Here is a 15,529-nt window from a genome sequence, read left to right as displayed (position 1 = left end):
TAAAACAAGCCTAACTCTGGGCCCTGGCCCTGACGCTAAAACAACCCTAACCGTGGGCCCTGGCCCTGACCCTAAAACAAGCCTAACCCTAGGCCCTGGCCCTCACCCTAAAACAACCCTAAACCTGGGCCCTGGCCCTGACCCTAAAGCAACCCTAAACCTGGGCCCTGGCCCTGACCCTAAAACAAGCCTAACCCTGGGCCCTGGCCCTGACACTAAAACACCCCTAAACCTGGGCCCTGGCCCTGACCCTAAAACAACCCTAATGCTGGGCCCTGGCCCTGACCTAAAACAACCCTGACCCTGGGCCCTGGCCCTGACCCTAAAACAACCCTAACTCTGGGTCCTGGCACTAAAACAAGCCTAAACCTGGGCCCAGGTCCTGACCCTAAAACAAGCCTAACCCTGGGCCCTGGCCCTGACCCTAAAACAACCGTAACCCTTGGCCCTGACCCTGACCCTAAAACAACCCTATCCCTGGGCCCTGGCCATGACCTAAAACAACCGTAACCCTGGGCCCTGGCCCTGACCCTAAAACAACCCTAATCCTGGGCCCTGGCACAAAAACAACCCTAACCCTGGGCCCAGGACCTGACCCTAAAACAACCCTAACCCTGGGCCCTGGCCCTGACCCTAAAACAACCCTAACGCTGGGCCCTGTCCCTGACCCGAAAACAAGCCTAACCCTCGGCCCTGTCCCTGACCTAAAACAACCCTGACCCTGGGCCCTGTCCCTGACCCTAAAACAGCCCTCACCGTGGTTCCTGGCCCTGACCCTAAAACAACCCTAACCCTGGGCCCTGGCCATGACCCAAAAACAACGCTAACCCTGGGCCCTGGCCCTGACCCTAAAACAAACCAAACCCTGGGCCCCGAACCTAAAAAAACCCTAATCCTGGGCCCTGTCACTGAAACAAGCCTAACCCTGGGCCCTGGCCCTGACCCTAAAACAACCCTAACCCTGTGCCCTGGCCCTGACCCTAAAACAAACAAAACCCTGGGCCCTGGCCCTGACCCTAAAATAAACCCAACCATGGGCACTCACCCTAAAACAACCCTAACCCTGGGCCCTGACCCTAAAACATCCCTAAGCCTGGGACCTGGCCGTGACCCTAAAACAAGCCTAAACCTGGGCCTTGGCCCTGACCTTAAAACAACCCTAACCCTGGGCCCTGGCCCTGACCCTAAAACAACCCTAACCCTGGGCCCTGGCCCTCACCCTAAAACAACCCTAACCCTGGGCCCTGACCCTAAAACAACCCTGACCCTGGGCCCTGACCCTAAAACAACCCTAACCCTGGGCCCTGATCCTAAAACAAGCCTAACCCTGGGCCCCGACCTTAAAAAAACCCTAACCCTGGGCCCTGGCACTAAAACAAACCTAACCCTGGGCGAAGGTCCTCACCCTAAAACAACCCTAACCCTGGGCCCTGGCCCTGACCCTAAATCAAGCCTAACCCTGGGCCCTGGCCCTGACCCTAAAACAAGCCTAACCGTGGGCCCTGGCCCTGACCCTAAAACAACCCTAACCCTGGGTCCTGGCACTACAACAAGCCTAAACCTCGGCCCAGGTCCTCACCCTAAAAAAACCCTAACCCTGGGCCCTGGCCCTGAACCTGAAACAACCCTAACTCTGTGCCCTGGCCCTGAGCCTAAAACAACCCTAACCCTGGGCCGTGGCCCTTACCCTAAAACAAGCCTAACCTTGGGCCCTGGCCCTGACCCTAAAACAAGCCTAACCCTGGGCCCTGGCCCTGACCCTAAAACAACCCTAACCCTGGGCCCTGTCCCTGACCCTAAAACAAGCCTAAATTTGGGCCCTGGCCCTGACCCTAAAACAAGCCTAACACTGGGCCCTGGCCCTGACCCTAAAACAACCCTAACCCTGGGCCCTGTCCCTGACCCTAAAACAAGCCTAAACCTGGGCCCCGGTTCTGACCCTAAAACAAGCCTAAACCTGGGCCCTGGTCCTGACCCTAAAACAAACCCAACCCTGTACCCTCACCCTAAAACAACCCTAACCTTGGTCCCTGACCCTAAAACAACCCTAACCCTGGGCCCTGATCCTAAAACAAGCAGAACCCTGGGCCCCGATCCGAAAAAAACCCTAACCCTGGGCCTCGACCCTAAAACAAACCTAACCCTGGGCCCCGACCCTAAAACAACCCTAACCCTGGACCCTGGCCCAGACCCCAAAACAACCCTAACACTGGCCCCTGGCCCTGACCCTAAAACAACCCTAACCCTGGGCCCTGGCCCTGAACCGAAAACAACCCTAACCCTGTGCCCGGGCCCTGACCCGAAAACAACCCTAACCCTGGGCCCCAGCCCTGACCCTAAAGCAACCCTAACCCTGGGCCCTGGCACTGACCCTAAAACAACCCTAACCCTGGGCCCTGATCCTAAAACAAGCCTAACCCTGGGCCCCGAACCTAAAAAAAACCCTAATCCTGGGCCCTGGCACTAAAACAAGCCTAACCCTGGGCCCTGGCCCTGACCTTAAAACAACCCTAACCCTGGGCCCTGGCCCTGACCCTAAAACAAACCAAACCCTGGGCCCTGGCCCTGACCCTAAAATAAACCCAACCATGGGCACTCACCCTAAAACAACCCTAACCCTGGGCCCTGACCCTAAAACAACCCTAAGCCTGGGACTTGGCTGTGACCCTAAAACAAGCCTAACCCTGGGCCCCAGCCCTGACCCTAAAGCAACCCTAACCCTGGGCCCTGGCACTGGCCCTAAAACAACCCTAACCCTGGGCCCCGGCCCTGACCCTAAAACAAACCTAACCCTGGGCCCCGGCCCTGACCCTAAAACAACCCTAACCCTGGGCCCCGGCCCTGACCCTAAAACAACCCTAACCCTGGGCCCCGGCCCTGACCCTAAAACAACCCTAACCCTGGGCCCCGGCCCTGACCCTAAAACAACGCTAACCCTGAGCCCCGGCCCTGACCCTAAAACAACCCTAAACCTGGGCCCCGGCCCTGACCCTAAAACATGCCTAACCCTGGGCCCTGGCCCTGACCCTGAAACAAACCTAACCCTGGGCCGTGGCCCAAATTGTAATGAGGTCTGTTGGGCAAAATTCCATATAAGCATAGTATCAATTAATAAAGCAAATCGTGATAAATTAGTACGATTGACTTTCTGGAGTTTCTGACAATAAAAGTAAGGAAAGTGCAGAACACAAAGACAGAGAGTAAAAAGAGAAATTAGGAAAGCATTCTACATGTTTAATAGGAAGACACTGGCCGTGTTCGTGCAGCGGCAGTATGTCGTGACATGACATACTTTGGAGAGAAGTTAACAGATGAGGAAGTTGATAAAAATCGTCAGAGGACCAAAATACTGGTAGCGACACTCAAGGAAACCACGAAATTTCCATAACTTATGTCAGCAAAGTGGGAATATTGTACAGTGTGTGTTGAAGTTCCTATACAACATTGTTTATCTGCCGTTTGTTTGTTTGTAAGCAATGTATATACTAACAGTTCTTCTTGCTGTCAAAAGAATATGTGTGAATAAGTCATTTTAACTTATTCTTCTGTTTTTCTTTTATCTTCCTGCCATCATCCCACAGCCTTACTTTAGAAATTTTTTCTTTAGAAAATTGAACAAGTGCCCCTTGTGGTGGCACATACCTCGAGGATGGGAGGCAGGGGTGGAAGGGTCACTTGAGGCCATTAGTTTGACAGCAGCCTGGCCAACAAAGTGAGACCCCATGTCTGCAAAACAATTTAAAAATTAGCCAAGTATCGTCATGTATACCTACAGTCCCAGCTACCTCAACTTACGGAGAAACTTCAGGGCCTAGAGAGAAGGCTGGGCGGCAGGAGCTGGGTCTAAAGAGGCCATTGGAACGATGGAGCTGTGCCTGTGGAGGCTGTTGTGAGGCAATAGGCTCATCTGCGGAGACTGCCGTGAGGTAGGCTATGGGCCTAAATAGGCCATTGTGAGTCATGAGCTTGGTCTGTAGAGGCTGACTGGAGAGAGTTCTGGGCCTGGCGAGGCTGCCGGGAGGTAGGAGCTGGGCCAAAAGATTTAAGCACATTTACGTTTATTAGGCACTTCATTTCCATTATTACACTGGAATATATAATAAAATAATTATAGAACTCACCATAATGTAGAATCAGTGGGCGTGTTAAGCTTGTTTTCCTGAAACTGGATGGTCCCACCTGAGCGTGATGGGAGAAAGTGACAGATCAATAGGTATTAGATTCTCATAAGCACAGCGCAACCTAGATCCCTCACATGCACGGTTCACAACAGGGTGCGTTCTCCTATGAGAATCTAATGCTGCTGCTCATCTGAGAAGGTGGAGCTCAGGCGGGAATGTGAGCAAAGGGGAGTGGCTGTAAATACAGACGAAGCTTCCCTCACTCCCTCACTCGACACCACTCACCTGCTGTGTGGCTCCTTACGGCTCCATGGCTCAGGGGTTGGGGACCCCTGCTCAAGTGCATCCAAAGCGACCCTTCCCACACCAGTCTTCATAGTAGTCAAGTGCAGCAACCACTTAGCTCCCAAGGCGTGTGCCTCAGCTGGCATTTCATCACAATCAACAATAAGTGGTAGCTTGAGTCGTTGTGAGGTCTCTTCCTGGAAATCACCCTAACCCTGGGCCCCGGGCCCTGACCCTAAAACCCTAACCCTGGGCCCCGGTCCCTGACCCTGAAGCCCTAACCCTGGGCCCCGGGCCCGGACCCTGAAGCCCTCACCCTGGGCCCCGGGCCCTGACCCTGAAGCCCTAACCCTGGGCCCCGGTCCCTGACCCTGAAGCCCTAACCCTGGGCCCCGGGCCCTGACCCTGAAGCCCTAACCCTGGGCCCCGGGCCCTGACCCTGAAGCCCTAACCCTGGGCCCCGGGCCCTGACCCTGAAGCCCTAACCCTGGGCCCCGGGCCCTGACCGTGAAGCCCAAACCCTGGGCCCCGGGCCCTGACCCTGAAGCCCAAACCCTGGGCCCCGGGCCCTGACCCTGAAGCCCAAACCCTGGGCCCCGGCCCTGACCCTGAAGCCCTAACCCTGGGCCCCGGGCCCTGACCCTGAAGCCCTAACACTGGGCCCCGGGCCCTGACCCTGAAGCCCTAACCCTGGGCCCCGGGCCCTGTCCCTGAAGCCCTAACCCTGGGCCCCGGGCCCTGTCCCTGAAGCCCTAACCCTGGGCCCCAGGCCCTGACCCTAAAGCCCTAACCCTGGGCCCCGGGCCCTGACCCTAAAGCCCTAACCCTGGGCCCCGGGCCCTGGCCCTAAAGCCCTAACCGTGGGCCCCGGGCCCTGGCCATAAATCCCTAACCCTGGCCCCGGGCCCTGGCCCTAAAGCCCTAACCCTGGGCCCCAGGCACTGACCCTAAAACCCTAACCCTGGGCCCCGGGCCCTGACCCTAAAACCCTAACCCTGGGCCCTGTCCCTAAAACCCTAACCCTGGGCCCTGACCCTAAAACCCTAACCCTGGGCCCTGACCCTAAAACCCTAACCCTGGGCCCTGACCCTAAAACCCTAACCCTTCGCCCTTACCCTAAAACCCTAACCCTTCGCCCTTACCCTAAAACCCTAACCCTAACCCTAGTGAGCCTAGACCACACATTGCACTCCAGCCTGGGTGACAGAGCATGACTCTGTCTCAAAAAAAAAAAAAAGAAAAAAAGACAGAGAAAAGAAAGCCAACAAGACACCATTAGGCAACCCATTGTCAGGTTATGGGAGTTTGAAAAGGAAAGTAGAGAAAGGAGAAGAAAGCTTATTTAAAGAATGGCTGAAGACTGCCTAAATCGTGGGAAAGATTTAGACATCTAAATCCATGAAGCTTAAAGATTCCTGAAGAGGTTCAAACCAAATAGATACTCACCAAGTCACAATATAATCAAATAGTCAAAAGTTAAAGAAACTTTGCAGGTCAGGACAGAATCGAATAATACATTCAAAGTGCTGAAAGAAAAAAAGTGCCAGCAACTAATACTATGTCTGACAAAGCTGTCCTTCAGAAAGAAAAAAGAAATAACGTGCTTCCTCGACAAACAAAGCTGAGGGCATTCAGGACCACTAGGTCTACCTTAAAAAAATGCTTAACGGAGTTTTTCAAGTAAAAATGAATGAAGTTGGGAGCAGTGGCTCATGCCCGTAATCCCATTTTGGGAGGCTGAGGTGGGTGGATCACCTGAGGTCGGGAGGTCAAGACCAGCCTGGCCAACATGGCAAAACCCCACCCCCAGTAAAAATACAAAAAATTAGCCAGGTATGAAGGCCACTGAGATCGTGCCACTGCACTCCAGCCTGGGTGACAAGAGTCAAACTACATTTCAAAAACAAAAAAACAAACAAAAAAAAACAAAACTTGAGGCCTGGTCTTCTGCTCCTCTCCAACCCCCACTTCTCTGGGCCCAAGCCACCTGGGCTGAGGAGGGGGTGAGGTGTGAGCTCCTGCCAGGAACTCCCTGCCCGGACCAAGTACTCGGCCCCCAGGCCTGCATTCAGTGAGGCCTCCCGTGGCGTCAGCATGTTCGTGTGGAGGAATGTGGAAGGTCACTCTGTGGCCGTGTTCCCCTGGTACTCCATCCCCTTCCTGACCCCTCCCTGCAGCCACACGAGGCCCAGCAACCTGCCAGTTACTCAGTGGCCTCCAACCAGAGAAAACAACCTGCCAAGTTGGCAGCTGTTGCTCATGAGCATCCACCAGGTGGCACAGGGAGTGTTGACCCTGGGCGGCCCCCTGGAGCCACCTGCCCTGAAAGCCCAGGGCCCGCAACCCCACACACTTTGGGGGTGGTGGAACCTGTTAAAAGCTCACCTCCCACCATGGAGGAGGAGCCCTGGGCCCCTCAGGGGAGTCCCTGCTGGACAGTGAGACAGAGAATGACCATGATGATGCTTTCCTCTCCATCATGTCTCCTGACACCCAGTTGCCTCTACCACTCAGATGATGTCAGGCCCAGTCCCTCAGTGCCCTGCGCAAGGAACAGGACTCATCTTCTGAGAAGGATGGACGCAGCCCCAACAAATGGGACAAGGACCACATCGGTGGCCCATGAGTGGCGGTCATGATCTTCAGCAAGCGGCACCAGGCCCTGGCAGGGCGCACCAGGGTCACTCCAACCAGGATATCCGGACCGTCAGCCAGATGCTGACTCTGGCCCAAAGACTTCTACTCAGTATGGAGCTCCAGGCCACTTTGCAGCCCCTGGTGAGGGAGGTGTACATACCATGAATTGTGGGACCTTCAGAGCTTTTCACTTTTCGGAAAATAGCTCCTGTTGGGGCTACAAGATGGAGTGTGAAGAGGGCCTTGGGCCACAGGGAGGTGCCTGTGGACTAGGGGGAGTTCATGCACCCCTTCTTTCCCCAGAGGGGCTGGACTCAGGTGAGTATGGGGGTGGGGGCTCCTGCACTTCGACACAGGCAGCGGGAGGGTTTTCTCCCCATTCCCTCTGCACTCCCAACTTGAGCTATACTTTTTAAGAAAGTGATTCACCCTGCCTTTGCCCCCTTCCCCAGAACAGAACACGTTGATCATGGGCGATATTTTTCATTGTGCCAAACAGTTGCCATGACCGTCATTAAACCTGTTTAACACCAAATAATAAGGAAAATAAAATAAAAAATTCGGGCTTGGTGCAGAAACTCACCCCAAATAAATCACCTACCAAAATATTTACATAATGGTGGAAATATTCCAAAATTCAATATTTTGGGATTTATACACAAAAGATAAACAAATTAGAGGCCAAGAGGCTGCCAGAAGGGAAAAACGGGGCCTGGGAAGGCCGTTGTGAGGAACGAGCTGGGCCTAAAGAGGCCACTGGCAGGCGGGAGCTGGGCCTGCCGAAGCGGCCGAGAGGCAGGAGCTTTGGACTCGGGAGGCCGCAATGAGGCGAGAGCTAGCTGGGCATGGAGAGTCCGCTGTGAGTCCGCTGTGAGTCCGGGCCCGTGCAGGCCTTCGAGAGGCAGGAGGCCGGGCCTGCAAAGGCCCACTGGAGGTCAAGTTCTGGGCCTGAAGAGGCCACCAAAAGTCAAAAGCGGGGCCTGGGAAGGCCGCCAAGAGCCATGAGCTGGTCTGGGCTGAAAGAGGCCACTGGGAGGCAGGAGGAGCTGGGCCTGGAGAGGCTGACTCGAGGAAGTTTTGCACCTGGAGAGGCCGCCTAGAGGACGGAGCTGGGCCCGGGGAGGCCGACTTGCTGCTCTTCCGGGCCCAATTCCAGGCCGACTTGACGACAACTTGGGCCTGCTGGGAGCTGGGCAGGAGCTGAGTCCAAAGACGTTGTTGGGAGGCCAGAGTCAGGCCTGGAGACGCAGCCAGGAGGAAGAGCTGGGCCCGGAGAGGATGCCGGGAGGCTGCAAGTGGGTCTGGAGAGGCCGATTTGAGGAGGCCCGGCCTCCGCCTCCCGCATGGCGGCCTCTGCAGGCACAGCTGTTTCTCCTGGCTGCATCTCCCACCTCCCAGCAAACAAGCTTTTTTGGCTCAGCTCCCACCTGCGTTTGTAGACCCCGAAGTTTCTGCAACCAAGCTCTTCAGACCCACATCCCACCTCCCAGTACCTGAACAGTCCCAGCTCCGGCTGGAGAACAGAGTCTGTAGGCCCCGCGGTTGCCTCCCAGGGGAGTCTCCAAGCCCAGCTCTCACCCCACCACGACCTCCCAGGCCCAAGTCGCTGCCTGCCTCACAGCAGCCCGCTTGCGACCCTGCTCCTCCCTCACGGTGGCCTGTTGAGGCAGGGGCTCACGCTGACCTCTCTCAGCGTGGGAGGGGCCGGTGTGAGGCAAGGGCTCACGCCGACCTCTCTCAGCGTGGGAGGGGCCGGTGTGAGGCAAGGGGCTGACGCTGACCTCTCTCAGCGTGGGAGGGGCCGGTGTGAGGCAAGGGCTCACGCCGACCTCTCTCAGCGTGGGAGGGGCCGCTGTGAGGCAAGGGGCTGATGCTGACCTCTCTCACCGTGGGAGGGGCCGGTGTGAGGCAAGGGCTCACGCCGACCTCTCTCAGCGTGGGAGGGGCCGGTGTGAGGCAAGGGGCTCACGCCGACCTCTCTCAGCGTGGGAGGGGCCGGTGTGAGGCAAGGGCTCACGCCGACCTCTCTCAGCGTGGGAGGGGCCGGGGTGAGGCAAGGGGCTCACGCCGACCTCTCTCAGCGTGGGAGGGGCCGGTGTGAGGCAAGGGCTCAGGCTGACCTCTCTCAGCGTGGGAGGGGCCGGTGTGAGGCAAGGGCTCACGCTGACCTCTCTCAGCATGGGAGGGGCCCGTGTGAGGCAAGGGGCTCATGTTGACCTCTCTCAGCGTGGGAGGGGCCGGTGTGAGGCAAGGGGCTGACGCTGACCTCTCTCAGCGTGGGAGGGGCCGGTGTGAGGCAAGGGCTCAGGCTGACCTCTCTCAGCGTGGGAGGGGCCGGTGTGAGGCAAGGGGCTGACGCTGACCTCTCTCAGCGTGGGAGGGGCCGGTGTGAGGCAAGGGCTCACGCTGACCTCTCTCAGCGTGGGAGGGGCCGGTGTGAGGCAAGGGCTCATGCCGACCTCTCTCAGTGTGGGAGGGGCCGGGGTGAGGCAAGGGGCTCACGCTGACCTCTCTCAGCGTGGGAGGGGCTGGTGTGAGGCAAGGGCTCACGCCGACCTCTCTCAGCGTGGGAGGGGCCGGGGTGAGGCAAGGGGCTGACGCTGACCTCTCTCACCGTGGGAGGGGCCGGTGTGAGTCAAGGGCTCACGCCGACCTCTCTCAGCATGGGAGGGGCCGGTGTGAGGCAAGGGCTCACGCTGACCTCTCTCAGCGTGGGAGGAGCCAGTGTGAGGCAAGGGGCTCACGCTGACCTCTCTCAGCATGGGAGGGGCCGGTGTGAGGCAAGGGCTCACGCTGACCTCTCTCAGCGTGGGAGGAGCCAGTGTGTGGCAGGGGCTCATGCCTCTGGGCAGGGTACCAGAGGCATGGGCATCAACAGGCCACCGTGAGGGAGGAGCTGGGCCGCATGCGGGCTGCTGGGAGGCAGGCAGGGACTTGGCTCCAGATGGCCGCCGTGGGGGCAAGAGCTGGGCCTGGAGAGGCCCCTGGGAGGCAAGAGCGGGACCTGCAGAGGCCGTTCTCCAACCATTGCTGGGCCCGTACAGGCCCCGGGCGGCAGGAATGAGGCCCAAAGAACTTGGCTGGAGAAAGTTCGGGACCTACAAAGGCGGTTGGGAGCTGGGCAGGAGTTGAGCCAAAAGAGCTTGCTTACTTGCTGGGAGGCATGGCTGGGAGATGCCGACTTCAGGACAACTTGGGCCTGCAGAGGTCACCGGGAGGCCCAAGCTTGGCGTGGAGGAGTCCACCGACCGGAGACCATTTGGGTCCTGCAGGTGCCATTGGAGGGCAGGAGCTCATCGTGGAGGGGGCACCGTGAGGCCTGACCTGGGCCTGGGGAGCTTGGCTTGAGGAAGCTGTGGGCCGACCAAGGACGCCAGGAGATGGGTAGGCACTGAGTCCAAAGAGGTTGTTGAGAGGCAGGAGTCGGGCCTGGAGACGCAGCCAGGAAGAGGAGCTTGGCCCGGAGAGGACGCCTGGAGGGTGCAAGTGAGTCTGGAGAGGCCGACTTGAGGAGGTTCTCAGCCCGGAGAGGCCGCCGGAAGGGAAAAACTGGGACTGGAAAGGCTGTTGTGAGGAATGAGCCCCATGGGCCTGAAGAGGCCACTGGCAGGCGGGAGCTGGGTGTGTAGAAGCTGCTGAAAGGTTGGGAGCTTGGCTTGGGGGGTCCACAGTGAGGCAGATGCTGGGCCTGAAGAATCTGCTTAAAAAGATTTAAGCACATTTACATTTATTAGGCACTTTATTTCCATTATTACATATATATAAATATATATACGTATTATATATCCAATATATAATAAAATGATTATACAACTCACCATAATGTAGAATCAGTGGGCGTGTTAAGCTTGTTTTCCTGAAACTGGATGGTCCCACCTGAGCGTGATGGGAGAAAGTGACAGATCAATAGGTATTAGATACTCATAAGCACAGCGCAACCTAGATCCCTCACATGCACGGTTCACAACAGGGTGCGTTCTCCTATGAGAATCTAATGCTGCTGCTCATCTGAGAAGGTGGAGCTCAAGCGGGAATGTGAGCAAAGGGGAGTGGCTGTAAATACAGACGAAGCTTCCCTCACTCCCTCACTCGACACCACTCACCTCCTGCTGTGTGGCTCCCTACGGCTCCATGGCTCAGGGGTTGGGGACCCCTGCTCAAGTGCATCCAAAGCGACCCTTCCCACACCAGTCTTCATAGTGGTCAAGGGCAGCAACCACTTAGCTCCCAAGGCATGTGCCTCAGCTGGCATTTCGTCACAATCAACAGTAAGTGGTAGCTTGAGTCACTGTGAGGTCACTTCCTGGAAATCACCAGCATCCCATTTCCCACTGGCAAAGAGCTCAGCACTGCCCCCTGGGAAACCAAACCTATGCCCAAATCCCATCTGTGTGGGTTTATCTCCTGGGACCCTTCCTAACATATTAGTCAGAGTCCAATCAGGAAGCATAAACCACTCAAAAGTTTAAAGTGGTAAAATTTAATACGGAGAATTATTCATTATAACAGGTGAACAGCATAATGAGAGATTGGCTAGCACAAAGTAAAGAGAACTCTAGAGAATACAGGACTAGCCCAGGCCAGGCATGATGGCTCATGCCTGAAATTCCAGCAATTTGAGAAGCTAATGCAGGAGGATTGCTTAAGGCCAGGAGCTAGAGACCGGTCTGGACAACACAGTGAGAACCTGTCTCTATCCAAAAGAAGAAAAAAGTTAGCTGGGAGTGGTGGTGCACACTTGTAGTCCCAGCTACTCGGAATGCTGAAGTTTGAGCCTGGGAGGTCAAGGCTGCAGTGAGGCATGATTATGCCACTACAGTCTAGCCTGGTGACAGAGCAAGACCCTGTCTCAAAGAACAAAACAACAACAACCATTTACAGACAGAAAAGAGGTAGAGCTAATAAGCTAAGGAAAGATGTTGAAATGTGACAAGTAAAGTAATATGAGGTCTTTTATCTATTTAAAATAATCAAACAAAAAATGACTTACTAAATTATAATACCCTGTGCTGGCAAAGGTGCAGTGAAATGGGCACTTTCTTATACTATGAGGGGTGTTTACATTGTGTATAAGCCTTCCCGGGTAAAGCTTGTCAATTTTTTAAAATAATGGAGACAGGGTCTCACCATACTGCCATACTGCCTCCTCCAACTCTTGGCCTCAAGCAATCCTCCTCTCTTAGCCTCCCAAAGTGCTAAGATTATAGCTGGGAGGCACCCAAAACCCTGTCAATTTACATCAAGGGTAATGAGAATGTCCATTCACCATGACTCACAGTAATCTTACTTCTGGGGAGACAATTCAATCTAAACAAAAGGTCATCTGTACACACACAGTAAAAATCTGGGAGTAACTGAAGACAGAGTTGGTAAGTGAAATAAGAAACAGTTCTAAGAAATTAAACTATGGTATCAATAGGCACCTGATATAAAAGGTCAGTTGATGTTAGCTGCTACTTTTTTGTTGTTTTGAGACAGGGTCTCACTCTGTCACCCAGGCTGGAGTGCAGAGGCCTGATCATGACTCACTGCAGTCTCAGCCTCCCTGGGCTTGAGTGATCCTCCCACCTCAGCCTCCCAAGTAGCTGGGACTACAGGAACGTGCCACCACACTAGGCTAATTCATGTATTTTTCTGTAGGGATGGTGACTCCCCCTTTGTTTCCAAGGCCTATCGCAAACTCTTGGCCTCAAGCCATCCTCCTGCCTCAGCCTCCCAAAGTGTTGCGATTACCAGTGTGAGCCACCACACCTGGCCAGCTGCTACTTTTAGCAATATTATTATTATTCTTCCACTCCATTAAAAATTATTATTTTCAAGGCTATGCAACAGTATGTATCCTACAGCATAATTGTAAAAACATATACAGTTGCCGTCCCTCAGTATACAGAATTAGTTACAGCCCCCCATCTCTGCATATACCAAAATCCATGCTTACTCACGTTTCGCTGTCACCCCTCTGGAATCCACGTATATGAAAAAACCAAATATTAGTTGGGCGTAGTGGCAAGCACCTGTAGTCTCAGCCACGTGGGAGGTTGAGATGGGAGGATCGCTTCAGCCTGGAAGGTTGAGGCTGCAGTCAGCTGCGATAGCACTACTACCCTCCAGCCTTGGACAACAGAGGGAGACCCTGTCTCAGAAAAAAATAAATAAATAAAACACGTAAGAAATTGTAATGAGGTCTGTTGGGCAAAATTCCATATAAGCAAAGTATAAATTAATAAAGCAAATCGTGATAAATTAGTACGATTGACTTTCTGGAGTTTCTGACAATAAAAGTAAGGAAAATGCAGAACACAAAGACAGAGAGTAAAAAGAGAAATTAGGAAAGCATTCTACATGTTTAATAGGAAGACACTGGCTGTGTTCGTGCAGCGGCAGTATGTCGTGACATGACATACTTTGGAGAGAAGTTAACAGATGAGGAAGTTGATAAAAATCATCAGAGTAGCAAAATACTGGTAGCGACACTCAAGTAAACCACGAAATTTCCATAACTTATGTCAGCAAAGTGGGAATATTGTACAGTGTGTGTTGAAGTTCCTATACAACATTGTTTATCTGCCGTTTGTTTGTTTGTAAGCAATGTATATACTAACAGTTCTTCTTGCTGTCAAAAGAATATGTGTGAATAAGTCATTTTAACTTATTCTTCTGTTTTTCTTTTATCTTCCTGCCATCATCCCACAGCCTTACTTTAGAAATTTTTTCTTTAGAAAATTGAACAAGTGCCCCTTGTGGTGGCACATACCTCGAGGATGGGAGGCAGGGGTGGAAGGGTCACTTGAGGCCATTAGTTTGACAGCAGCCTGGCCAACAAAGTGAGACCCCATGTCTGCAAAACAATTTAAAAATTAGCCAAGTATCGTCATGTATACCTACAGTCCCAGCTACCTCAACTTACGGAGAAAGTTCAGGGCCTGGAGACAAGGCTGGGAGGCAGGAGCTGGGTCTAAAGAGGCCATTGTAACGATGGAGCTGTGCCTGTGGAGGCTGTTGTGAGGCAGTAGGCTCATCTGCGGAGACTGCCGTGAGGTAGGCTATGGGCCTAAATAGGCCATTGTGAGTCATGAGCTTGGTCTGTAGAGGCTGACTGGAGAGAGTTCTGGGCCTGGCAAGGCTGCCGGGAGGTAGGAGCTGGGCCAAAAGATTTAAGCACATTTACGTTTATTAGGCACTTCATTTCCATTATTACACTGGAATATATAATAAAATAATTATAGAACTCACCATAATGTAGAATCAGTGGGCGTGTTAAGCTTGTTTTCCTGAAACTGGATGGTCCCACCTGAGCGTGATGGGAGAAAGTGACAGATCAATAGGTATTAGATTCTCATAAGAACAGCGCAACCTAGATCCCTCACATGCACGGTTCACAACAGGGTGCGTTCTCCTATGAGAATCTAATGCTGCTGCTCATCTGAGAAGGTGGAGCTCAAGCGGGAATGTGAGCAAAGGGGAGTGGCTGTAAATACAGACGAAGCTTCCCTCACTCCCTCACTCGACACCACTCACCTGCTGTGTGGCTCCTTACGGCTCCAAGGCTCAGGGGTTGGGGACCCCAACTCAACTGCATCCAAAGCGACCCTTCCCACACCAGTCTTCATAGTAGTCAAGGGCAGCAACCACTTAGCTCCCAAGGCATGTGCCTCAGCTAGCATTTCGTCACAATCAACAGTAAGTGGTAGCTTGAGTCATTGTGAGGTCACTTCCTGGAAATCACCCTAAACATGGGCCCTGACACTAAAACCCTAACCCTGGGCCCTGACCCTAAAACCCTAACCCTGGGCCCTGACAATAAAACCCTAACACTGGGCCCTGGCCCTGAGCCCTAAAACCCCAAACCGGGGTCCCGGCCCTGACCTTAAACAACCCTAACCCTGGGCCCTGTCCCTGACCCTAGAGCAAGCCTAACAATGGGCCCTGGCCCTGAACCCAAAACAACCCTAACTCTGGGCCCTGGCCCTGACCCTAAAACAACCCAATCCCTTGGCGCTGGCCCTGACCCTAAAACAAGCCTAACACTGGGCCCTGGCCCTGACCCTAAAACAAGCCTAACCCTGGGCCCTGGCACTAAAACAAGCCTAACCCTGGGCCCAGGTCCTGACCCTAAAACAACCCTAACCCTGGGCCCTAGCCTGAACCTAAAACAAGCCTAACCCTGGGCCCCGGTCCTGACCCTAAAACAAGCCTAACCGTGGGCCCTGGCCCTGACCCTACAACAACCCTAAACCTGGGCCCTGGCCCTGACCCTAAAACAACCCTAACCCTAGGCCCTGGCCCTGACCCTAAAACAACCCTAAACCTGGGACCTGGTCCTGACCTAAAACAACCCTAAACCTAGGCCCTGGCCCTGACCTAAAACAACCCTAAACCTGGGCCCTGGCCCTGACCCTAAAACAACCCTAACCCTGGGCCCTCGCACTAAAACAAGCCTAAGCCTGGGCCCAGGTCCTGACCCTAAAACAACCCTAACCCTGGAA

At 54.3% G+C, this 15,529-nt stretch overlaps 1 protein-coding gene across 1 annotated transcript; it reads right to left on the bottom strand.

Moving 5' to 3' along the window:
* Positions 1-10,096: 10,096 nt before the first annotated feature.
* LOC134758128 (uncharacterized) lies at positions 10,097-14,199 on the bottom strand. The gene is made up of 3 exons (XM_063704491.1): positions 13,951-14,199; positions 10,862-10,919; positions 10,097-10,743 (listed from the first exon to the last, which is right to left on the bottom strand). Exons 1-3 carry the CDS (start codon positions 14,060-14,062, stop codon positions 10,227-10,229), a joined length of 687 nt encoding a protein of 228 aa, XP_063560561.1. The 5' UTR covers positions 14,063-14,199; the 3' UTR covers positions 10,097-10,226.
* Between the last annotated feature and the right edge of the window lie 1,330 nt (positions 14,200-15,529).

Source organism: Gorilla gorilla, chromosome 2 (assembly GCF_029281585.2).
Source record: "Gorilla gorilla gorilla isolate KB3781 chromosome 2, NHGRI_mGorGor1-v2.1_pri, whole genome shotgun sequence".
In the NCBI taxonomy this organism is placed as follows: domain Eukaryota; kingdom Metazoa; phylum Chordata; class Mammalia; order Primates; family Hominidae; genus Gorilla; species Gorilla gorilla.
This window is presented reverse-complemented; position numbering and strand designations above follow the sequence as displayed.

Coding starts and splice junctions, on each gene's coding strand:
- LOC134758128 (XM_063704491.1), bottom strand. CDS start 14,062: ATGAGCCTACTGCCTCACAACAGCCTCCACAGGCACAGCTCCATCGTT. Junction 10,920..13,950: donor CCAGGCCCTGAACTTTCTCC/GTAAGTTGAGGT, acceptor CATCACGCTCAG/GTGGGACCATCCAGTTTCAG. Junction 10,744..10,861: donor CCCACTGATTCTACATTATG/GTGAGTTGTATA, acceptor AATCTTTTTAAG/CAGATTCTTCAGGCCCAGCA.